The 24805-nt window shown below is 49.7% G+C and overlaps 2 protein-coding genes across 4 annotated transcripts in view; one reads left to right on the top strand and one right to left on the bottom strand.

Moving 5' to 3' along the window:
• RANBP10 (RAN binding protein 10) overlaps positions 1-17495 on the top strand; it is a 63443-nt gene extending 45948 nt beyond the window's left edge. For 2 of the 3 annotated variants that reach the window (XM_063410765.1, XM_063410768.1), the window contains 9 exons: positions 667-851; positions 2481-2593; positions 4889-4997; positions 5928-6076; positions 7979-8174; positions 9492-9616; positions 10427-10572; positions 11043-11154; positions 12358-17495. In XM_063410765.1, the coding sequence (XP_063266835.1) occupies positions 667-851; positions 2481-2593; positions 4889-4997; positions 5928-6076; positions 7979-8174; positions 9492-9616; positions 10427-10572; positions 11043-11154; positions 12358-12488 (1266 nt within the window). In that variant the 3' untranslated portion in view covers positions 12489-17495. The remainder of the gene's footprint in view (positions 1-666; positions 852-2480; positions 2594-4888; positions 4998-5927; positions 6077-7978; positions 8175-9491; positions 9617-10426; positions 10573-11042; positions 11155-12357) is intronic. The other variant, XM_063410767.1, reaches the window with a different exon arrangement.
• Positions 17496-18345: 850 nt separating this feature from the next.
• On the bottom strand, positions 18346-24408 carry CCL22 (C-C motif chemokine ligand 22). The gene is made up of 7 exons (XM_063411077.1): positions 24254-24408; positions 23766-23877; positions 23358-23409; positions 21469-21541; positions 19717-19854; positions 19036-19141; positions 18346-18703 (listed from the first exon to the last, which is right to left on the bottom strand). Exons 1-7 carry the CDS (start codon positions 24318-24320, stop codon positions 18595-18597), a joined length of 657 nt encoding a protein of 218 aa, XP_063267147.1. The 5' UTR covers positions 24321-24408; the 3' UTR covers positions 18346-18594.
• Between the last annotated feature and the right edge of the window lie 397 nt (positions 24409-24805).

Raw genomic sequence — 24805 nt, 5'->3', positions numbered from 1 at the left:
TTCCATTTGGATCCATAGACTTATCCTTAAAATGAAATTCATCTATAAGTAGTGTAATTTCTTGTGTGGATGTATTGGGATCTTGGGACCATCAAAGACCTAACCTCAGACCACTGAACATCTGTTCCCTTTTCATCAGTGATGTACAATACTGAGATAACAATTTCCAAGGAATAGAAGGGTTGAGTTGAAACAGGAGGGAATACATAGATCCATTGACTGAGGTGATGCACCTCTCATTTATTATTACTACTATTACTGTTATTGTTATTATTATTGTCATTGTTGTTTACAATCATTATTATATATTGCCATTATTATTGCTGTTGTTGTTATATTATCTGCTGGCTCTTGAAGCTTTGTAGAAATTGCAGAAAACTAAGCCAGAAGTGACCATCCACAGACAGCAGTCATGGCCTCGATCACAGACTGCTGAGGGATTGAACCCATTGTTCTGAGGGATTGAACTCATTGATGCAGTAACTTTTCATAAATGCACAATAAGTCACAGGATTCCTTGAGAAGTACCCAAAGAGCTGTTGCCTCTTCCGATTCCATTATATTTATTTCAATTTAAGGAGCAGCTCTTTGGTTTTACCAAACCACATAACTGGAACCAGAAGGAGAAAGCTGTGTTTAATACAGGTTTGTTTTTCTTCCTTCCAGTCAAACCTCTACCCTACAGTGGGTCTCCAGACTCCAGGAGAGATCGTGGATGCCAACTTTGGGCAGCAGCCCTTTGTGTTTGACATCGAGGACTACATGAGGGAGTGGAGGGCGAAGATCCAGAGCACCATTAAGCGGTTTCCCATTGGAGACAGGCTGGGAGAGTGGCAAGCCATGCTGCAGAAGTAAGTCACTGCCTTGGTGTCCAGCTTCTTCCCTTTTGTTAGGCTTTAAATACTTCTGAAGTGCTAATTTGTGCTCTCTTATGGCAAGAATTGCCACTCTGCATTTTGCTCAAATTGTTTTGCCCTCTGTTCTGTTGTTTAAGTCTTTCCTCTGTAGATTGCTGCTGTTACAAATGTAAATGGTATGGGAGAAGTTTTCAGCCAAAGATTGCATGAAAGCTTGTAGGAATGGAAGAACATATAATGGAAGAACATACATTCTGGGGTGATGCACTGCAGGAGGGGAGAAGACACCATAAAAACTCTTAATATAGGAGAAAAGCCAGTATGTATGTCAGCTGAATTCAGAAATGAATGAGCAAGAAATAGCCTAAACCAAAAGCTTCCAAACCTAACTGAAAGCACAATTACGGCATTTTATAAATTTATGAATATTGAAAGCACTTCTCATTGCAAAAAGGATTGAGTGGAACTTGATGAGAACAGTTGGCAGGAGTTGTCAGAGGTCAGGAGTGTTACTGATGCTGTTTGCCTTCCAAAATGGGACCAAATTAGAGAGCCAGGACCTCCCTTAACAAGAGCTGTTGATTCTGCTGCAGTGGGACCAGTTTATCCCTGTATTTGTTCCTTGTGGTCTCCAGAATTTTTTCCTCTGATGTGCATGGTGAGGTTGTCACAGTCACCACTTGAGTTCCTCCTATAGAACTCTTGCTCAGAACCCCTTGTATTTAAAATAACTTCTAAAAATTACACACCTGCATGCGATGTTATGCCTAAAAATGATTGCTGACTCATAAAGTACTTCTTTCTTGTACTGAAAGTAGCCCAGTTGAGTGTGTGCTTTGAGCTGTGATCAGATCAATGCCAGCTTCATCACAAGAAGCCTGTTTTGAGATTCATCATGAGAAACTTTGAAATCCTGTTGCTGGCTTTTTAGATTTTGTTAAAATCCAGTGAGCATTAATATTGAGTCACTGTGTCCTGGGAAGGCACAAGTGTGTTAGAAATGGTCTGTGCACGAAGATAGTTTTGTTGTGTTTGTTTTCTGAGAGTGATACTCCTCCCTCCCTCAAGATCTTTTGAAAATACAACTTCGAAGCATGTTAAAGTTTATAAAATCAATGCTGACAGTCACTAGATTAAAATACCCGTGAATGTGCAGAATTCATAAGGAGGTTGAACTACTCAAGATATAATTGCTGGCAAATAAGTGATGGAAGAAATTCAGGACCAGAATATTTTCTTCTTTTTTAGATCTACTTGAAAGCCTGGAACTTCTCTGAGGTTCAGATTTATGTCTATATAGGATGTCACTGGCAGTAACACAGTATTGAGCCTTAGAAAGCAGTCATAAATAAATAATGTATATGCATTGAGATTCTTAATATTTTAATTTTTTTCCACTCTGTAAAATGAATTTAGAGCCTCTCTCCTGTTTGCAGAGGACCAGGTGCCTGTCTTGTAAGTACACACAGTTTAGACCTAGAAGTAGGACCGTGCTTATGTCCCAAGCAAGTAGAGTTTCTCACTGAGATTGCAACTTCTGTTGTGTTGATTTCTTTTTTCTCCAGTGTGATGACTCTGTTTCACTGGTGCTTCATCATCTCTTTGTATTTTCCTTTTTTCTAGTATGGTTTCATCATATTTGGTTCACCATGGGTACTGTTCAACAGCAACTGCCTTTGCCAGAGTCACAGACACCACAATCCAGGAAGAACAGACCTCAATAAAGAACAGACAAAGTAAGTCTCTCAGTGTCACTCCTCAGGTGTGTTCCCTTTGGGGTTGTGCAGAGGAGTGAGTGCTGTGGAAGTTTCTCCCTGGGAGTACAGAGCTGTCCACAGCACCCCGCTGACCATGAGAGCTTGGGAGCCCTTTCCCATCATCACTGCACCCTCTCCACCCTCTGCCACCTTTGCCTGGAGAACTGCCCTGCTCCTTCCTGTCCCTGTCTGCTGGGCTTGGCCTTTGCCTGAGCTGAGCTTGTGCACCAGAGATCCCTTTGGGTTTGAGCTCTTCCCTGCAGGCTGTGGCAGCAGGGGCAGTTCCATTAGCCTGGGCACAGGGACTCAGACACAGCCGTTTAATTTCGCTGCAGCTCCGAATTCAGGACTCTTCCAGCCCCTCTGCACATTGTGATTTCAGGTAACTTTTACATGCTGAGGGGTTTTCAAATTCACAGCCAAAGTGTTAAGCTCACACTGAGTGAAGAATTTGTATTCTGTGTCTGTTTTGGTTGCTGCTGTTTGCTCCCAAGTGGCTCATCTCTCAGTTGGCAGGGCTGTCAGTGCTTTTGGTCCTGCAGAATAAAGCTTATAGCTTTCTCCTGCTGTACCTATTTTTTAAGCTTTCCTATTCACAGGTTCAGCCTGCAGAGTGGCAGAACATTAGTGTGTTTTCTGCATTCTCCTGGCTGCTGAATACAGAGCACATCCCTGTACATTTCCCTTCCCTTTGTGAGCTGTTTCTCGTGTGACTGTTACGTAGCAGAGCATTGTGCCCTTTGTGCCTTGATCTCCATACATTGCATGTGCTTAGCCAGCATTCGGGTTCATTTGGGGACTCTGCTTTTAAATAACTTGCAGTTGCTGCCTGTTAGTGCTGATGGGCTTTGTGCTTTCCAGGCCATGCATTATGCAACCCTGACCCCAGCCAGTGCTCCCAGTGGGGTGGGTTTAAGTGGCAGAGCCTGACGGGAGGCACGCGAGATGGTGCTGGCTCAGTTTTCTGAGGACAGGGGACAAGGCAGATGGAGGGAAGGAATACACAGCCCTGAAGTTGGGGCTTGAATAAAAGGTGTGAGGAAAACACAGATGGGAAAACAAAAAGAGGGGGAAATATAAAAGGGAATGAAATCTGTGAGAGTTGCCAAACAGGGCAAAGCAGAGCTGTCAAAAGCAGCGAGACGAGAAAATGGACGTGCAAGAGAGTGAAATGAGAGCTCTTGTGTTGGTGTGAGAGCCACGGCTTTGGTTCCAGATTTCAACTGCAATAACAACCAGATAGACACAGAAGTGGGAGACAAGACAAGTCATTGCAGTTTGTTACTGGGATTGTTAATGAAGATTTACCAGGCTGGGCTTCCGACTGCTCCAACACTTTGCAGAAGCTACAGCCTGTTGTTATCAGAGGCTCTGCTTGCAAAGCACCTCAGGGGCCATTCCAAACCTTCTCTCTGCTGTTTATAAGGAGTGCTGGAAAAACAATGCATTAAGTACATTCAATTTTTATCTGTAAGTACACTTAGAAAAAAGAAATGTGAGTCACTATAGATCAGCAGCTGCTTTGAGCTTTCAGAGATCTTGAGTTGAGTCTTGCATTTATGTCTTCTGACCCGCTGAAGGAGCATACATGGGACATGAACACCCAGCATGATAAGTGTCTTCTGCCTTATGTCTTTGCACCTCCTAGAAGTGTGCAAGTCGTTGAGCTGTTTCTAGTGTAGTCAGTAGCTGGTACTTCTCTGGGAATGCCTTGAGGTGGACTTGCAGGAACACAATTTTGTTGATATAATTACTTCTGCTTAGTGGTAGGAATATTGTGGAAGCAGTAGCGTGCTGTGATTTAAGACCACAGACCCTCTAAGATTACTCCATTTATTTCATACTGAGCTATAGATTTGCTTCCAAGCTTGAACCAGACAGAGAGTGTAATATGAGTGTGACCTAGGGACCTGCCCTCTGAAATTGTCACTTCCCCAGCAGCCTCCTTGTTTCCATCCAGTTGGCTTATCCTGCTTTCATTTCCATTGCTGCAGAGCTCTGTGACTAAAGGACTAAAATCTCAGAGCACCCCAACCCACCTACTTCATCCTTCAGATCCTTCTACTCTTGATGGTTTTTTGGTACTAAAAGATCCTTTCACATTTTCACAGGCTTTTCCTCACCCTAATCCGTAATAAACCAAATATGGTCTCCAGTTCTCCCAAGCCCTTGTGCAAGGTGGAAGTGGGGAGCTGGGTGGAATGGAGGAGACAGCTCTTGTGGCTGTTCCTGTGGGCTGGTCCTGTGTGTCACTAGGTCTCCTTTTGCTTTCAGGAATACAGAAGCTAGTATTAGCAGGCAGAGTGGGAGAGGCTATAGAAGCCACCCAGCAGCTCTATCCTGGCCTCCTAGAACATAACCCAAACCTGCTCTTCATGCTAAAGTAAGTATGAAAAGCTTTATGCTGCCTAATGCTGAAATGTGTAAATGAGGGAGGGAAGAAGAACCTGGCCAAACATCCAGTCTGGCTGCACACTTTGCTCTGAATTCAAACTGTTTGAGCTCCCTTTGGGAGTCCTTTGCACAGTGCTTGTAGTACCTTAGATGTAGCCCTTTTGTTGCTGCTCAGACCCAGTATAGCTTTGCCTTGTGAGATCAGGCATAGGTGGGTGAATTTTAGTTCTGCTGACTGCCAGAAGTTCCTTCAGAGAAGTTTCTTTACTGTTCATGTGGAGATCTTGCAGTGCTGGAGCAGTGTTGGTCACTGTGAAGGTTCCTAGAAAGGCAGATGTATGGAAAAGGCTGTTTGGGGTAGAGATTAAAGGAAAAATTGTCCCAGTTCTCCCAGCTGTTCAGAATGGCTCTCCCCAGACTTCTGAGACATCTGAGGACAATGCCCAGTAAAGCTAAATGAGGAACTGTCCTCACTGTCACTGGTGGATATTGCATTTTGTACTCTTCCTTCTCTGTTTTCCATTGGCCATCAGTATTTTTAGGTTGATGGAGTAGTGAAGGAATGATGGTATTTGACAGATTTAGTACCTTCTCCCTGAAAAAAAACCCTCCACAGTTGAATTTTGGAGTACCTGCAGAAGAGCTGGAGGTGAAAGCTGCAAAGGAACAGTTTTTTCTTAGCACAGTGGAATTAAACTTGCTTTTTTGGTAGCGTCTCTACATCCATTAGCACTAAAGGTGAAGTTTCTAAACTCCTTCCTCTGCAGCACCACCAGAGCACTCACAATACAAAGGCATCAGGAGTCTGAGATGTCTTTTTGCAAGTTCTGGGAGTCCCCAGGCGGGCCCTGAGGCAGGCTGGGTGCAGAGCATCCCGGCTGTCACGCGCCCTTTGTCCCTCTTGCTCCCATGAACTCAGGTGCCGGCAGTTCGTGGAGATGGTGAACGGCACCGACAGCGAGGTGCGCTGCTTCAGCGCCCGCAGCCCCCGCTCCCAGGACAGCTACCCCGGCTCCCCCAGCCTCAGTCCCAGACATGGATCAAGCAACTCCCACGTTCACAGTACTGGTAAGTGTGTCCTGTGTCTCCAGATGAGGAGAGCAGATGTCAAAGGTGGATGTGGTGGTGTCTAACATTACCTGCTGCTTCCCATGTGGTATTCTCCAGAATGTTCCTTTCCTTTCCTTCCCCAGCTGAGGGGATGTTCTCTTACCATGGGTGTCACAGAATTGGTTTTGCATTAGTTATTTTCCACAGTTGTCTGCAGAGCAGGTTTATTTCAGAATAAAGCAGCTTTTGAAGGCAGTCTTCTACTGCAGCCACCTGTGAGTCAGTGTTTGACTGATGGATGCTGAGAGGAGGTCTGGAAAGTAAAGCTTGTTTTCTGTACCTTGGAGTCTGCAAAATAATTGCTTTTCAAAAAGAACTGAGCAGAAGCTGCTTTGCCAATGGAGCAAAAGGTCAGGGGGATACATTGCACAAAAGCTTCTCCCTACCCCATGGACTTTACCTTGCAAGCACTAAACATGTGAGAAAGGAACAGTTCTGTTTCAGTAAAACCCAGCTCTGGAGCATCAACTCCTCAGAGTCTGGGAAATTAAACATTAGATTTTGAAGTGGAAAGAACAAGATAAATGAGGACACCTGAGATATCTTCCCTAGGTAATTACTGAGTGCAGCTTTGGGTATGGAGTGAGCCAGGAAAAAATGACCTGCAGAGCCCTTGGAAACAGGCTGAGCTGCTTCACTGAGCTGTGAGCTGCTCACAGCCCTCTGAGTGTGTTTTGGGTTGGTATTCCCAGTGCTGCATGTGACAAACTGTGGACAGGCAAATATTTAAGGAAAAGGAAGACAATTACTTGAATACTTCCAAGCTGTCACTCACCTTTCCAAGCCAGTATCTTTGTTTTCCTCTGCTGTGTTGTGAGAAGCCCTGGGTGTGTTTCTTTGACTACATAGTCAGAATGATCCCATCAGTCCATAAAAGCTCTTAGTAATACTCATGTCTACATCTGCAACTGCAGTGCAAAGTAGCATTTATAGATATTTGTGTCTACACATGGTCATCACCTTCCACAGTTCTCTGTCAGACCTTGTTCTTTCAAAGGACTGGTAATTTCATCAGAGCATATTTCAGAGATGAAGCAGAGCTGAACAGGCTACTCTGTCTTTGTCTTAAAAACGCACAGAACAATCCATTTGAATCTTTGTGTTGCTAGATAGAAGATAGAAATACATTCTCTGCTCTAAACATAGTTGTGGGATCAGCTGATCAATTTGGATATATCACCATCACTTCTGGAGAACAGCCATGCCAGGTCACATCATTTAGCCAACTTCCTGTGATCAGTATTGGTTGCCTAGGGAAGAATATATGAAGAAAATAAGCCCATAATGAGGTTTTTCCAAAATATTTTAGCCCCTATCAATTCTGAATCCATATAAAACTTGTGGTAATGAATAAACATTAGTGTGTTGTGTCAGTGTGCTCTGCAGCTTGATAAGCACCTTTTGTGGAGGAGCAGGTGAAATTTCAAGCCTGACTCTCAGTGGTTTCTGTTCTGCTCAGCAAGGAAGGTTAGCTTGTGCTCATTAAGAGGGTTGTTATTGTGTGCTGTGTTGTGTGAATCATGTACATCCCTAACTTTAGATAGGTTGTGGAAAGCCTGGGCAGTTCTGCTTTCAATGATAATTTCTGTACTTGTGGACTCTTTCTGCCAATCTCTAATTCACAGCCCATTTTTAGAATTTCATGAAGCTCAGATGTTGCTGGTGAGCAGTGGGGTTCCTTTCATATTCGTTTGTGTCTTCTATAAACCCCACTGAATTTAAGAATGATGAACCATAATTTGAGATTTGCAGTCTTATTTTGCTTTCTTCTTTTGGGGTTTGCTGTTTTGCTGAATTGCTGGCTTCACAACAGAGTGACATTGCAATCTGGTCTCATTTTTCTTCCTTCTTGGCTTTCAGGAGCAGATAGTCCAACCTGTAGCAATGGAGTCATGTCCACAAAAAGCAAACAGAGTCACAGTAAATACCCAACACTGAGTTCATCATCTTCATCTTCCTCCTCCTCTTCCCCTTCATCTGTGAACTACTCTGAGTCCAATTCTACAGATTCTACCAAATCTCAGCAGCACAGTAGTACGAGTAATCAAGAAACCAGGTATTGTTTATTGTCTCTCTGGAGACACCTGAGGGGGGTGGGATGGGGAAAAGTCTGTCTGCTTCCTAAGGAGGCAGAAGGACATCTGTCCTGCCCTTTTGAACAATATTGGTTATCTACAAGGTCACTACTATGCCCAGCAGACACAAACCTGTTCTAGCTCCTCTGCTGTGGCTCAGGCTTGGAGGTTCATCTCACAAGGAATATTATGATGATCTTGTTTCAGGCACCAAGCTGTCCCATCACACTGCTGCCTTTGGATCTCAGTGTGATAGTTTGCCCAGAAGCTCTCCCAGTCAGCCTGGTGCTGCTTCTGCTCAGCCAGGCACTTGTTCCTGTTGAGCAGCTTTCCTGCCCTGTACTGGGTGAGGTGCATTGCCCTCTTGGGTAATTTCCTTGGTTTCCTGTTGCCCTGTTCCTTCCAAGTGAGCCTCTGAGCCAGCAGGAATTTGTTTCATGCTGTGGCAGCAGGTCAGACTGAGCCTCCCTTCTCCAAGAAGCCACAGGTGATCCAGCAGCTCAGTGCTGTCACTGCTGCCTTTTCTGGAGTGTGGAGCAGAGTGAACTGTGGTGAAAATTGAGCTTCCTTTGGGCTCACTCTCCACTGCTCTTGCAGGGCTGTTTGAGGCCTCAGTGGAGCAGAGGTTGTCATCTTGATTAAAAGAATCTCTTGCTAATTGCAGCTGACACTCATTCTTCGAGTGCTGTGCTGAGCACGGCTCGCAGGGCAGTTTGTAAGCTCAGCTGTGACCTCTGGAGAGCCACCTAGCATGTAACTGAGTGAGAAACACTTGTTCAGACTCAATTTACCAGAATCATTTAATGATGCTGGATTTGTCTTCTTATGTAGAGCCCAAGTTCCAGTAAGATCTTCTTGTAGTTCAAGTTAATCACTAATTAATCAGCAGTTTCAGCTTGCTGTCTTGGACACTTAAGTGTTCAGTAGTGCACTCCTTGCAAGGACTGGGGATGTATCATAACCAAGATTTCCCCTCTGTGCAGTCCCTGAGAGTGTTATCTGTTACCTGGCTGCTGTTTACTATACCAACGATCACCACTTCCTGAAGGGAAAATGCAAAATGTTCTGCACCTGGAATTATTACAGGCATGTAGGGAACAAAATCCTGTTTCATAAATTGTCTTCAGAAGCCTGCAACAATTTTTGCTGCACTGACTTGGACCATCTGGCTCCCTGTAGCCCAACTGGCACCTTTTCTGGTGTGCTGGCCATTGCTGGGCACTGTTTGGCACAAAAGCTCTTCATTTCTTCCCTTTTTAATTTAGACGTCTGACCTTTCTTCCCTCCTTTCACCTCAGTGACAGCGAGATGGAAATGGAGGCTGAGCATTACCCCAACGGGGTCCTGGAAAATTCATCCACCAGGATCATGAATGGCACCTACAAACACGAGGAGATCCTGCAGACAGATGAGTCCAGCATGGGTAGGTTCTCAGAGGCAGGAGGGAAATGGGAGCTGGTGTCAAGAGTTAAAACTGTGATTAGATTGCGGGGACAAAGCAGATACTTTGGGCTGCTTTCCCCACCCAGTGAATGAAGTGCCTGCTTCATGGGGAAAATTAATCTGTCCTGGACCTAAAACTAAGTTTGGCTTTTCCTAGACTCACAGCAGTGCTGGTGGTATTCTGGAGCAGGGAAAGCAGTAGGAGTCAAAGGTTTGTTCCGTGCTGGTCACGAAACTGAGCTCAGAGCAGAAGTGCCTGCTGGGGAGCTGGGCTGGGCTGTGCCAGGCTGTGCCATGGCTGTGCCATGTCCTGCTGCCCAGTGGCCTCAGCACGGCTGTCAGCCATGGCTGTCTTGTTTGTGGGTGCTTTAGGCAGGAGGGAGCAGCAGTTACACTACCCCTGAAATGGATTCAGCTATAATGGCTCTTGTGGCCACTCGTACTGGGAAGCTGGTGGTGTTGGCGTCTCTGACTGAAAGTTTTCTGAGTCCAGGATTTGTTAGGCCAGGGTGTTTTGAGTTATATACACTGTTGCAAGCTCCCGGGATTTTATCAGGATTTCTAGGTAGTCATCAGGCATTAAACAGGGCTCAAATCTTCCCTGTATCTGCCAGGGACTATGACAAACCCACTACTGGGCAGGGATCACAGAAAGCTTCCACTGGGATAAACTTAGGGCAGGAAGCAACTACCTGCTCCAGAAAGGGAAGGAGTTTGTGGGTATTCTGACACACAGTGGCATTGGTGGGGAATGCAAGATGATTGTTCCTTCTCCACTGCTTCTCCTTAGAAGACAGCTGCCCCCAGAGGCAGCTCTGTGGAGGGAACCACGCTGCCACAGAGAGAATGATCCAGTTTGGGCGGGAGCTGCAGATCCTGAGCGAGCAGCTTTGCAGAGAGTATGGGAAGAACACCATGCACAAAAAGATGCTTCAGGTAAGCCTGGGCTTGTGCTGCATTGCAGCAGTTCTCTGGGCCAGGTCTGGGGTTGTGAGTTCCCATGCTAACCCTCACTTCTGCACCTGCTGAGCAAGAAGGGACCTGTGTGGGGATCAGAGATCAAAACATGAATGTAGAGCATCTACACCCAATTCTCAGCACAAGAGAGAAGAAACACAGGTCCTGCCTGGCTTCCTGGAGCAACTGCATGCTCTTCTTCTCTGCAGGTGGCACTCTACCTGCATTCCAGTGCTGGCTCTCCTGCCAGGTGGAGGGGGCACCCTCTTTAACCTATCTTGATGGCCCACTGTGGTCCCTTGCTGCCAAGAAGAAAAGGGCCATTTCTTTTCAGGAGGTAGACACCTGTCACCGTGGTGACTGCAGGAGGTGCCCCAGCTGGACTTGGTGGTTTTCCTGGGTGTTTGCAGCCCTGCCTGATCTCACTGTGCCTTTCTGTCCCCTCACAGGATGCCTTTAGCTTGTTAGCTTACTCAGACCCTTGGAACTGCCCCGTCGGCCAACAGCTGGACCCCATCCAGAGGGAACCTGTGTGTGCTGCTCTCAATAGTGCTATTTTGGGTAAGATCTGGTTCCTGTGGGAGCGTTTCTCCAGACATACCTGCTCTCAAGGGCTGTCCTGTGGCAGGCAAGAACTTAGGGGAAGTTCAGAAATACTTGTGGTTAGTTTTAACCTTTCTTTCTGCTGCTGGGGACTGTCAGGGCAGTAATGCAGGAAGGGGAGTAGAAGGGAAGCCTGCAGGGAACAGATCCCTTGATACACTCCCATTTTGACTCCCTTCCTCGCATCTTCTTTAATGCTGCTTCCAAGGATGCTCCTCAAGTTTTTTCTCCCTTGCTAACTGAAGAAAGGGAGATCTCTAATGCATTTCCTGCCCCTCTCCCTTGATGCTCTGAAACCACCTGAACCATTTTGTGGCTTTTACCAGGGCTCTTTTCCAGCTGTATGGATTAGCAGAGTTCAGCCCTGGTATCATCCTATTTTCTAGGAGGGAATGCAGTTGCATGCTCTGCACAATCTGGCTCACTGTGCCCAGGCAGATTTGCTGTGGGGTCTGTGCATCTCACACTGAATGTTCCAGGAGATTTAGAGCTTACCTCCTGGGGAAAGGAACAACTTGATGGACAGACCCATGAGGGCTCCTGTTCTGCCTGAGTAGAGAAACAGAAATTGCATGTTTTGGGAAGGACAGTCCCTTCCCCTGACAGTCAGCAGCTGTTTGTCCAGTGCTTGAGGAGCATGGACAAGTTGCTGAGGGCTGTCACCAGGGAGATGTGATGTCTGGCCATGCTTCACACAGGTTACCAGACACCTTGTCTAGCTCAGCTGAGGGCTCCCTCAGAAAACATGCCACTGTAAAGACATGAGTGAGTTCAGCCAGGGCTTGGGCTGCTGTGCACAAGTGGGAGAAATGGAGAGGTTGCCTTCTACCTGGAACCAGATTCTCCTGCCTTTCCTTATTCCTCCATGCTTTGATATCTCTTGTTTTAAGTGTTTTCTGGAAACAGCATCAGCAGGAGCTTTGTTGGCTTTCTGTTGCTCTGGCCACCACAGCAGCACCCAAAGGCCCTGCTGAGCTGTGGGTGTTGGGGTGTGTGGAGCAGCAGCAGCACAAAGCTGGCAGAATTTGGGAGCAGCTTCCTTCCAGAGGCAGCAAGGATCTGGGCTTGGTGCCTGTTGGGACAGAGAGAGGCCTGAGTGCAGGTGAGGCAGCACCAGCCAGAGCACCCCTGCTAAGCAGCTCCTTTCCTTTGCCCTGACAGAATCTCAGAACCTGCCAAAGCAGCCCCCGCTGATGCTGGCCCTGGGCCAGGCCTCGGAGTGCTTGCGGCTCATGGCTCGTGTGGGCCTGGGCTCCTGCTCCTTCGCCAGAGTAGACGATTATTTGCACTGACACCGAGCGGGGCGCAGCTGCCGTCGTGGAGTGCTGCCCCTCACCCTCTGCTGCTGCCACTCTGCACCACCACCTCGTTGGATAGCCCAGCTCCCTGCCACCGACACCCCTGTAGCACACACACACTGCCTGTGCAAGGAGCCAGTGAGTCCCTCTCGTGTGGCTGCTCTGACCCCAGGAGGACCAGCAGCTCCTGCCATTGCTGCGGCTCCAGCGGCGCCCGGTATTTCGCTGGTTATTCTAATGTAGCGCCTTCTGATGTAGGGATTTTTTTTTCTCTTTTGTTTTGATTTGAGTTGTTTCTCATGGTTCCACCGATATTTTATCTGGAGAGTTTTGCTGAGCTGGTTTATGCTGATTTACTGAGGAAGCTCGTCAAGTTGGTGACAGCTTGTTCTTTTCTTCCCTTCTCCCTCCATCGTGCACATACAGCATCATCCGTGCTAGTAATCCGAACTCTTCTCACAGTGGCAGTTCAGAGGGATTTTTTTTTTATTTTATTTGAATCATGTTTATTAAAAAGGTCTCTTCCACCTCCACAAAGTCATTGATGTATTTATTGCCCACAGACTCGGTCCCAGCCACACTCACCATACAACCCCTCAGGAGGCCGGGTGAGGTAGGTCCTGTCACACACTAATGATGAGAATTGGAGGAGCCTGGTCCTTCATGGTGCTTCTCTTCAGAGCTCAAGGCTCTCAATCTTGGCTTTGTGAGTGGGAAGAGTAGAAGACTGACATTGCCTGTGTTGGTGATTGTGCTGTAGAAGCATCTCACAGCCCTGAGAGTTAAATCCAGCTCTGTGAACAGTTGGAGGGACAGCACTGATGATGAATGTGAGTGAAGTCATCTGCCACTGCGTGGGTAGAACCAGGTCATGTGAATTGGCCAGAAACATCTGTGGGTGATGCCCTGGTGGGCTGACAATTTTTAATTAAATAACAAATCCCCTGTTTGCTTCATGGAGGAGGGCTCTGCCACTGACTCAGTAATAACAGTATTTCCTGCCCTCTCCCATTCCTGCAACACTGATCTAAATGAGCACTATAAATTTTGGAAGTGTCTGGAGAAACCTGGGCTGAGCTGTGCTTGTCCTTACAGGGACAAGCTGAGGTCAGGTTCCAGGTTGGGGTCAGTACCAGCTCTGTCAGGCCTCAGCCATTCAGAAAGGAGCAGCAGTGTTTCTTTAGGGATTATTAAGATAAATATGGAAGTTTCAGGCCCAAAAGAGACCAGCAAGGATCTGTGGGTGAGTAGCCTCTGAATAAAATGGACTAATGTGTCCATCCTGTGTGCCAGGCCCAGGGACTTGAGTGCTACCAAGCATTCAGAGCACCTGTGAGTGTTTCTGAGCATGTTCTGTTCCCTGGCCAGGCTGCCTGGCAGCACCGTGTGCTTTACATCCTCTGCTGCACCATTAGGAGATGGCAGGTTCAGCCTGGCTGCACGGGAGGAATTGGAATTCTGCACCAAATTAATTTTAGGTCAGTAGCTCTGGAGAGGACCCAAGGGAACTCAAACCAAACATGAATTTTACTGCTGTTCAGAATTTTTTTTTGGGAAGGTCGATGAAAGATGAACAGGTTTTGTTGAGATTTGTCCTTAAAATGGAGGTTAGCCTGTGCCAGAGCTTCAAGCACCAAGAGAGTTTGTGTGCCACTGGGAAGGAAAGTAGCAGCAGCCCGAAGCCTTAAGGATTTTCTGGGTTTGCAGGATGGGTTTGCAGCTGCCACATGAGGTCTGAAATCAAGGCAGAGCAGGGGGCAGGTGCCAGGGCAGACTGTGGCAGTGAATGTGCAGATGGGGTTGGAGGTGGTTGGGAACATTATCCCTGCCTTTTGGTGAAGGTGTGCAGTGTGTAAGGGCAGTGCTAGAGCCGTGGTGGTCTAAGAAAACAGGAGGATACTTTTATCAGATCACTGGTACAGCTGCAAAAAGCAGAGGGAGCTCTACCACAGCCTGTCTTCCAGGGAGACAGAGAGCTGCACCAAGCAGAATTTAACTTGCCAGTCTGCGGCTTCTCTTCTTGCTCTGGGGAACAGCTCATCTGTTGATTTTGAGCTCTGCTGATGGATCTTAGCCCAGCCTGCCATCCTTGCTGTGCTGCAGAGGTAACTCAGTGGGCAGGTTTCCTTCCCAAAGCCTCTGGTCCCAGACATGCCAAGGCAGCATGTGAGCTCTGCCTGGTGGGATTCTCCTGCAGGCTTTCCATTCGTTAATCTCAGGCTGACAGCACACTGCTGGGCTGATTCTGGGTACTGAGGCTGAAATATTCCAGAACCTTGCTTTGCCTTCCCCATTTAGCAATTTCCTCTGCTGCTGGTCACCATTTTGCAGCAGTCTGGCCTCCCTCATCTTTCTAGCAACACCATCTTTATCTCTTTCTGAGGTTTTTTGATTCCTTCTCTTTGTGGTTTCTTTAAGCCAAGTCTCTCATCATGTGTCAAACTAATGCCCCATTTGGACTCTCAGCAAAGCTTTGCTGACTGTCCCAGAGCGCCTTTTTTATTTTGGTTTTGCTACCAAAAAAAAAAAACCCAAAACAAAACAGCCAAGAGATGTTCCTAGATATCTGTTTATTTTGGTGCCAAGAAATGTGTGATGGATGTTATTTGGGGTTTTTTAAATTTACTTCAAGTGTTCTGGTGGTTTCACCAGTGGTTTCTGCTTCTTGTACTCAGATTCATGACTCACTATGGGGAAGATAAGCATGTTTGTGGTGTGTGGTGGGATGTAGGCCCCAACCTACCCCTGATTCCTAGATGGGATTTCTGATGTGGTTTTCTCAGGTTGTATTTCAAAGCCTCTTGCCTTTGAATCTCTCTGGCTGCTCTTTGATGGTTCATGTTAGCTGAAACTTGGATTATTGCAGTAGCTTTTAAAAACAGAGCTAAAGTGAAATGGGATTTATAACACTGGATGTGGCTGTACACCTAACCAGAGGCTACATGGCAATTCAAGAAAGTTACATTTATAAAAATGATTTGGGTTTTGTTATTCCAAGTGCCTCAAGCAACCTGGTCACTGGTCCCCAAGAGTCCATTCTTTAAATAGCTTTGTTCTTGAGGCTGCCTTGAAAAACTGGAGCAACCAGAGCTGCAGGAACTAGTTCTGGGGATGGATTGAATGTATCATTTTCCACCTTGGGTATCAGGGATTATGAAGCATCTCCTCCTTCAGCGAAGCCAACCAGGCTGGATTGTAGCTGTGCTTTGGTACCTGTCTGTGTTAATGTGTCACACATGTTGCTTGGACATACGTTTCAGAGTTCTGCTGGTATGGGGTTGATGGAGAAGGTGACCTGTGGGAGGCAGGCTGCAGAGCAGTGTGTCAGTGCTGTGAAGCTGTGTGGTGCACAGGATCAGGAAGTTCTTCCCATGAAGAGGCAGTGCAGATTTGAACTGTGCTGTGGCAGCAGGTGGAGAGAGGGGTCCCTGACGCTCCAGTCCTGGGTGCAGTGAGGCCCTGTGGAGCTGGTCACAGCCTGGGAGAAGGAACAAGGGGCCCTGGAGTCCTGGACTCCACCCAGGAGTCCCCTTTGCAGAAGGAGCATCTTCCAGCCTTGCCAGCGTGAGAGCAGCCTCAGTGGTGGGGCAGGGAGAGAGCAGGTCTCTTGTAGAGAGCAAGTGTTGGGTCTGCAGCTGTACCAAGGTGTTTCTGCAGAAGGACTTGGTGGGGCCATGCCAGGGACATGCTGAGTGCTACTGGGACCCTGCTGCCCCAGAGGGCTGAGTGATGGAGGGAACTGCAGCCCAGCAGGTCTTGGTCAGAGCCAGAGCTGGCTGTGAGCCTTGTCCCATCTGCTGTGTAGGGCAGAGAGCTGGAGGAAGTGTTGCTGGGGCTGTGTGAGGGGCGCTACAGCAGATTTGGGAGGAAAAGAAAAGAGCTGAGAGCCTGGAGGCCTCTTCTATTGACAGCACTAGCTGCTCTCCACTATCCTTCCCTGCAACAAGAGGTGACAGGTGATGGATGAGTGAAACCTGACATGTCTGTCCCTCTCCCCACATCCCAAACCAGAGCTCAGAGCCTGCAGCTTGAGCTGGAGCTGTGCCTGGCAAGCCAGGGCATCACCCTGGCTTGAGGAGCACACGTCCTGTCAGCTCTTATTTCTGGGAAGGAAGCTTAACTCTCTCCTGCTTACAGGAAACCCACAAGTCCTGTGTGGGATTTACACTTACATCACCACAGAAACATTCCTGGAGGCCATGCAAACTTCTGCTCCTTGCTGAAAGTCCCATGGCCAGGCAGACACCTTTTCTCTGGTCGCTCCACTTGGGTCCAAGCGTGTGCTTGGGCGTTTTTGCTCGGGAGGACTTTAACTGAATTCTTCCTGCAGAAGGGAGCACGGAGGGATTTTTGTATGCTGGGCTTCTCACAGGCTTAGACTTGGAGAAAGCAGAAGCAGCAGCAGCTCTGGGGATAATCCAGATTTTAAAGAAAATTTGAAAACCACAAGTACAGTGACTTCCAGACCAAGGACTGCACCAGCGTTGGATCGGGATCGCGGTCGTGTCTCTCGGTCCCGCCTGTGCAGCCGGGGAGGCAGGAGGAGGCTGCGGCCCCTGAAGCTCTCACACACAGCAGTGCAAGCCCCAGGACCTGCCCAGCACGCAGGGAACTCTTCTCTCCTGCTGGTTGCTCAAAACTCAGGTATGAAATGCTCAGCTGGAGCACGGGGTGCGAGGTCTCCGCAGGCTTCCCGGCAGCCCTGGAGCTGCCTGTGCCACTGCAGGCTTCTCATCGCCTTGGGAAGGGAGTTTCACCTCTTTGGTACAACAGTGGCTACGTGGACATTTCACAAACTGTGCACATTGGTTCGACCTACGCTTAGTATTTGTGAATTAAGTTATCTGACGCTTCGCATGAAAACTTCAAAAAATGGGCTGGGGGGGTGGATTTTAACTGAGAAAAAGCCTATGAAATATACTGGAAATATGGTAAAGAAATCGACATTCTGCTGTATATTGACAGAATTATTTTTATTAAAATACACATCCATGTGCAAGAGCCAGTGTGGAGCCGTGTGCTTTGTCAGTCACTGCTCACTGTGGAAGGCCACTCGTGTCCCCTCTGACAGGGGATGCACAGTCCTCGAGGTGTTTGTCCCCAATATCTGATTCTGCTTCAGCTTCCCCTTCCACCATTGTTTCCTCCCATGGTGCTTACAGTTCATGGGCAAAAATGCCATCAGGGATGTTTTTCCTGTGCCATTTGGTGTCCTAGAAGATACAGCCTGCAAGTGTTTTCTAGCCATGAGCATAAAACACTGATGAAGCTTTAGGCTGAGGATCATTTGCCACATCCCTTGCTTTCCCCTCTGAGGTTTTCCCTTGTATGTTTGCACCTCTCCCACGAGAAGATGGGCCAGCAGCCTGGTTTTAGTACCTGGGATCCCACACTGCTCCCACCCTTCCCCGGCCCTGCGGAGGGACAGGCAGCCAGGACACCTCTGCCCAGCTGAAGGGGTTGTGTTCTCCCCCTCCTGGCACTGTGGACACTGTTCCTGATCTCCCTCAGATACTTCACAGTGGCCACCAGCACATTTGAAAGTTGTCAAGGTATTAAGGGTTTGGTAGATCAGCATCTTCTCCCAGAACCCTCCCCTTAATTCTGGAGCACCTGCAAAGCCCATAGGGCTGCAAGCATGCCCTGAGGATGTACAGCTTTGCCTGGGGGGTGAGGGTAACCTCCCCTATGGGTCCTGGACCTGTGGCTCCACTGTCACATTCCCAGTGAAGCACACTGTGACCAGGCACAGTTTGCTCCTGGAGAAACACAAGCTCGTGGCAGAGGCTTTTTTTGCTTGCAGCATGCCCTGGGTTTGTTAGGATCTGCTGCTTGGTCTGGAGAATCAGGAGAAATTCAAACAGCAGCTTGTGGCAATGAGTCTTTATTATAAATATTTGCTCCCCAGGCACATCCTGGCAGGGCAGTGACAGCAGGAGGAGCTTGGTATCTGGCTGGTCCGTGGCACTGTGACTCGTGATCCTGCCGGGTACAGGCTGGCTCCTCCTGCAGGGACAGTCCCCACGGCCACAGCACCCGTTGGAGAAGAGCTGCCAGCACCCTTGGCTCCCTCGAGGGACAGGAGGGCTGCACAGGCGAGTCAGACAGTGGATGGATTCAATTTTTTCCTTTGAAGCCGTTTTACGATTTTATCCACCCAGTCCTTCTTGGGGTCGGCACAAATGTGATCATCATTGGCAGCCACAATCCTGCAATGAGCAAGTGAGGAGAAGAGTGAGAGCACGAACCATGAGCCATTCCCTTCCTGTGCACTATTTCTCCTGTCCCTTTTTGCAGCCCCATCCTGGATCAGGGCTTGGAGCCATCTCCAGCAGCCTGTGCCCTCCTTGGGCTGATGGTGAGTGTCTGAGTCTTCCCAGACCACTACCTCTAGCAGAAACCCTTTTTTTTCCCCTCTTTCTTTTCCCCCCAGAGCTGCTCTCCTACCACAGCCCCCCTGGCTGGGACTGGGGTAGGGGATGGGGGAGCAAAGATCTGGGATCCTGTATCTGGGATGGGAAGCAAAGCCTGGGATACTCACACAACTGCAGGCTTGGGGCAGTCTTTGGATGTCTCGTAGAAGCTTTGAGGGTGTCGGATGCGTTTCTGTGCGTACTTAAAGCAGCATTCCACGGGTGCAAAGTGGGCTGTGGAGAGAAGGGGATGATGTGAATTGCATCACCAGACAACAGCACCATTTGGAACACAGCATGGAGGCTGTGGAGCATCTCAGCAGCTCCCATGGCATCCTAGGACAGGGGCTTGTCACCCTTCACATAGCAAGCACAGGACTGGGACTGGCACCTCACAGCCCAAACTGCTGCAGCCCCCAGAGCACACGGTAAGGTCGGGTTGCTCAGTCTGGGGCTGAGGTTTTGGGGCTTTCCAAGGCAGGGGCACAACTTTCAGGATGTTTTGGAAGGCTCCAAACAGCTGCATGTTCTCCCTCCCTCCAACTCCTTGCTCATCCAGCTGAGACCTGGGAAATGATTGCCAGAGCCTCCTCCAAGCTCCTGCAGCCTCTCCCCAGGTCTGGCTTTGCTGAGATCACCCAGCACCTTCTCCATCCATCCCTGCACCCCGGGATGTGCTGCCCTGCCCCAACCAGGGCGTTGCCCATTCCCTCTCCCCGCTGGCGTTTGCTCCCTGACCTCCCCAGTGGGATGTCCCCAGCGGGGGCTCAGAGCCCTGAGCTGCAGCAGTGGCCCCTGGGGCTCCTCACCTGTGGCGTGGTGCAGGGAGAAGGTGAGCAGCAGGCTGAGCAGCAGGACAGTCCTGGCAGCGAGCATGGTGGCTGTGGGGTGGCTCTTCCTCCGTCCTCTGTGCCGCCCTGCCCGGTGTCTGTGGCTCTCTCCACGCCCTCATTTATCCCCTGCCTGCCACCCACGCAGGCTGCAGTTCCAGAAATTTCAGACGTACTAAGAAATTTCAGATGTGTACGGGGTGAGGGGGTTTCTGTCGTTTATTTTTGGGGCGCCTCCAGCGGTGAGTGGAAGTTTGGGGAGCGTTTCTGCATTCTATGGAAGAGCTGCAACGTGGCAAGGGAGCTTCAGGAACTGAAAGCGGATTAAAACCATCTTCCCCTGCAGGCAGAACATCAAGTCTAGGGCTCATCTGTTTGTCTGGCTCATCTCTCATCTAACAGGAGAGGCAACCCACAGTCCCTGAGCAGGGACAGGTGTCGGGTGGGTTTAATTGGTTTGCCCAGTGTCAAAGGGCAGTGATGGAATCCCATCCAAACAGACCTCCCCAGCCACCTCGGCCTCACAGAGAGCACGGGGTTAGGCAGGAAAGCATGATGGGATGGACTGGGATGGGATGGGATGGGATGGGATGGGATGGGATGGGATGGGATGGGATGGGATGGGATGGGATGGGATGGGATGGGATGGGATGGGATGGGATGGGATGGGATGGGATGGGATGGGATGGGATGGGATGGGATGTCTGGCAGAAGAAGCCACACTGGACCAATCCAGAAGGGACCCCAGAGCAGGAGGTGTCAGAGGTGCTTTTGGTGGGTTCAGCAGGGGCAGGGGCAGTGGGGTGTCTGAAGAGAGACTGGGTCTGAACACAAGTCTGAACTCATGTGTTGCCTCTGCCTCCCACACCAGCACTGGGATTGAAATGAGGGTCAAGGGGATGGAGGCTTGTGGCCATCAGTGCATAGGCAGGGGATTCCTGCAGGGAGATGGGACAGATCCTTCCACAGCCCCAGGAGAGCCATCCCAGATGCCAGGGAGGAGGGCAGGTGGCACAGATCCCAGTGGCAGCACCACGGAGCACTGTTGGACATCAGCCCAACCTCCACGCAGGGATCTGCTCCCTGGGCAGGCAGATGCAGCAGTGTGTGAGGAAGAGGTGAGCTCCTGGTGGGAATACACATAGGATGATGCTGAGTGGGAGCACAGGAGAGGACCTGGCTGTGGTTTGGGAGATGAAGCAATCCAAGGCTTCTCAGAGGGGAAAAAGGTGGAAATAGGTTTCTTTGAAGATTATCTCATGTCTGCATGACTTCTCTGAAAGGAGAAAGGAGAAGGAAACAGATCAAACATACTGAAAGTGCTGGTTTAGAAGAAATGGTCTGTAGGACATGGGGTCTGGTGGCTTTGCATGGGGCCTTGCACAGCCCCACTGGCTTCTAGTGCCACTGTCCCCAGGCAGGGCTCTCTGCAGGGAGAAAATGCCTGACACAGCAGCCCCAGTCAGTCCTCTTCTGTGGACTTTGCATCACCCCCAGGTTCTCCTGCCCTCCCTGTCCCCAGTGCAGACCCTTGGGGCCAGCAGCCACCAGGGTCACACCAGCTCCTAGGCACTGGTTAAAAGCACACCACTGTAATTAAGGGAGAACTGAGCTAATGACCAACCAGCATCTCCTGGCACAGAAAACCTTGTGTGCCAACTCTGAGCTCCTTTTTCAGGCTTGTCTGAGGCACACAGCTCCTCCTTTCCCTCAGCTATCTATTCCCCTCACCAGAAGCATTAGCAGATGCCTCCACTATCAGTTCTTCATAGAGCAAATCAGTGCATGTTGGTTGTTTGAAGGCCTGGAAAGGCCCCACAAGGCTCTCTCTGCAGGGTTGGGCTTCCCTCCGTGCCCCTGCCCCAGCAGTGAACCTTTGGGTTTGGCTTTAGTCCTCTCCAGCCTCCTCTGCAGTGCCTGGGGTGTTCCCAGCACCCTCCTGAGCCATCCCCACCAGTGGCACAGCCCCAGGTGTGGAGCTCCTGGCTGGGCAAATGCAAAGGCAAGTGGAGAGAAGAGGGGGTACAGACTCTGCAGAGGATTTTATTGGTGTCCAAACCACCTGCAACCTCACTGTAATTAATAATTGAATGCAAATTTTCTGACTGATGAAACCCCCTTAATTAAAAAATCAAAATGGATAGGTATGGGAAAAAAAAAAAAAAAAAAGTAGAGGTGGGAAATATTCTCTGATTCATAAAAATGCTTCCCGAGGTCTGTGCCAGGAGAGGGCACTAAGTCCAAGCAAACAGGATAACTCCATGGCCTGAGGACTCCTGACCTGGAAAGGCAACAGTTTAAGAGGCTTCTGCAGGCTGCAGCCTCTGCTGGTGCACCCAGAGATCTCCACCTTCGTGGAGCCTGTGACACCCCAGGTTCCAGGCCTGCAGTGTGCCAGGGTCATCCCTCAGCTCTGGATGGGTTTTGCCTCTGCTGTGAAAGCATCCCTGGAGCTGCTGCAGCCAAAATCTCCTTCCCCAGGAGCTGGGAGTGCTGGCAGCAAGGCTCTCTGGGTGGCTGTTGCTCAGGGACTGGCTGAGCATCATCTGGGCTGGTGGCAAGTGATAGTTCTTTAACACTTGGTGGGGATTTTTTGGAAGGTTTCTCTTTTTCATTGCTTCTCCTTTTTTTCCCCCTTATTGAACTGCCACAGGGAAAGAAGGAGGAAGTAGGGGGCATTCAGAGTTGCAGCATTTGTCTTCCTAGGTCACTGTTACACGTGAGGGAGCCCTCCTCTGCTCCCCATGGCTGAACAACAGCCCACTGATGGGAAGGAGAGAATGAATCCCTTCTTTTGCTTTGCTTGTGTGCCAGTTCTGCTTTATTTATTAAACTGTCTTTAACTCACAACTTTCCTCACTCTTGCCCTTCCAGTTCTGCCCCTGTCTCAAAGCCCTGGCAGGGATCTCTGCTGAGCTCTCCATGGCCCCTGGCAAGGGCAAAATTTCCAGGGCTGTATGGGCAGGAGTCTCTTGTCTGATTCAGCAACTCCTGTCTGTCCTACCTGCCCAGGCAGCTCTAAAGAGAAACCCTTCCTGTGCAGCCCAGCTCAGAGACACCCCAGGCCTGGGCACACAGAGACAGGCAGTAGAGACATCCTCCTTCACAGGACAGCAAACGGGACAGGCTGAAACCTCTAAGCCTGAAACCGATGGCAATTCTGCACCTAAAAACCCTCAGAGGAGCCTTCAGCCCCCTTTGTGTCTCCTTGAAGTCCCACCCATCCCCCTCCCTTCCTGCCCTGGTGAGACCCAGTGGGAAGAGCCACCGTCCCAGCGCCAGCTGCTGGCAGCAGCACCGCTGTGGGGCTGGGAGAAGAAAGGACACCACTCTCCAGTATCACATGAAGTAAACTTTATTTTGTGGCTGTGATCAGCAGGCAGGTACTGGCGGGCCCAGCAGCATTCCAGGAGCTGGTGCCCAGCTGTGGGTGCAGTGCAGGGCTCTGGGGAGTGGGTGCCCTCTCCCAGCAGCTGGAACATCCATAACCCCCTCTGAGAGGGTGACTGTAACCCTTCCTTCCCACCAGGGAGTTGGGTACCATGAACCAGGGCACCCACTCTACATCATGGGCCACGAAGCCTTTTCCTTTTTAGAAGCTCTCTAATTGCTCTCTTCACCCACTTCTCCTCTTGGTTTGCACAGACCTTGGCTCCTTTCTTGGTCTCAAACCTGCCAAAGTTAAAGGTGAAGCTTTGTGAGGAATGACAGCTGTGATTCCACTCGCGCCCACACCATCCTCCCCCTTCTGCACCCTCTCTCCTTTCCCTTTGTCCCTGTGTGCTGCCCTGGGTTCCTGGTGTCCCACAGGCAGCTCACCCTGCAGCCCAGCACCTCCAGAGCCTGTGCAGAGCCCTCAGGAGCTACGATGGCCCTGTGGAAGTGCCCAAACAGCCACGTCCTGCCCTTTTCATGCTGGAAGATGGTGGAAGTGACACAGACCTGTCCCTGTCCCCAGAGGGAACAGATGAACCCAACCCACCACAGCCCAGGAGACAGCACAGCAGAGGGAACCTGCCAGGACTTACACAATTGCTGGGGAATAACATTCCCTGGGAGTTGAGTAGAAACTCACGAGGATGTCCAGCCGAAGAGCACCCTTTACGTAGTCAAAGCAGCACTCGCACGGAGTGTAAGGGGCTGCAGAAAACAAAGAAGGTGGTGAATGCTGGCTCTGGAAGGCAGCCTGTCCTCAGGACCTTCCCCCATGACACAGCACCCCCCAAGCTCTGCAAATGCCACCACGAGGAGCCCAGGTGTCCTTCTCCTTCCTTCCCGGGGCAGAAGGATGCTCCAGGTTATCACCCAGCCCTGCAGCAGCTCTGCCAAAGCCACCCAGCCCCAGGAGCCGTCTCCATCCTTCCCTGCACCCCAGGATGTGCTGCTCTGCCCTGGCCGGGGGTTGCTCCTCCTGTCAGCAGCACCATCCCTGCTCCACACTGGGGTTTCTTCCTGACCACCCCAAAGGGACAGCCCTGAGTCCCAGCCAGGAGCAGTGGCCCATGAGGGGCTTTACCTGCATCAGGGCATGGGGAGAGGGTGAGGAGCACCACGAGCAGCAGGGCTGTCTTTGCAGTCAGCATGGTGGCTCTGGGAGGGCTCTTCCTTGCTGCTCTGCCTCTCTGAGGGAGCTGAACTCTGAGCTCAGGCAAGGAGGTGCTGCAATTTATCCTCTCCACTCCCCCGCAGTTATCCCTTTTTCCAAGAATTGGAACCAAATTCAAAGAAATGCTACAGCTTCATGGCCCGTGGGGATTTCCATGTCACATGGGATCATCAGGATTACAGACAGTCAGTACCTGGAAAGACAAATTAAATGATTTCAGCATCCGTGTTCACCCACATAGGGAAAGTCATGAGGGAAGTGAAATCCTCCTCTCTGCAGATGTAAACTCAAGAGCTCCTGGGCCTTCAGAGAGGGGATTCACAGCCATAGGAAAGGCAAAGCTTGGTGTCCTATCTGAGGTCACTCAGCCCAGAGCCAACACAAATGTGCTGGAGATGTCTGGATGGCTTGTGGATGCTGGAAAGCATTAAACAGAAGCACAGTGACTGCTGCTGCCACCAG

Source organism: Prinia subflava, chromosome 13, assembly GCF_021018805.1.
Source record: "Prinia subflava isolate CZ2003 ecotype Zambia chromosome 13, Cam_Psub_1.2, whole genome shotgun sequence".
Taxonomy (NCBI): Eukaryota; Metazoa; Chordata; class Aves; order Passeriformes; family Cisticolidae; genus Prinia; species Prinia subflava.
Note: the sequence above shows the minus strand (reverse complement) of the source record. Positions and strands in the feature narration are given on the sequence as shown.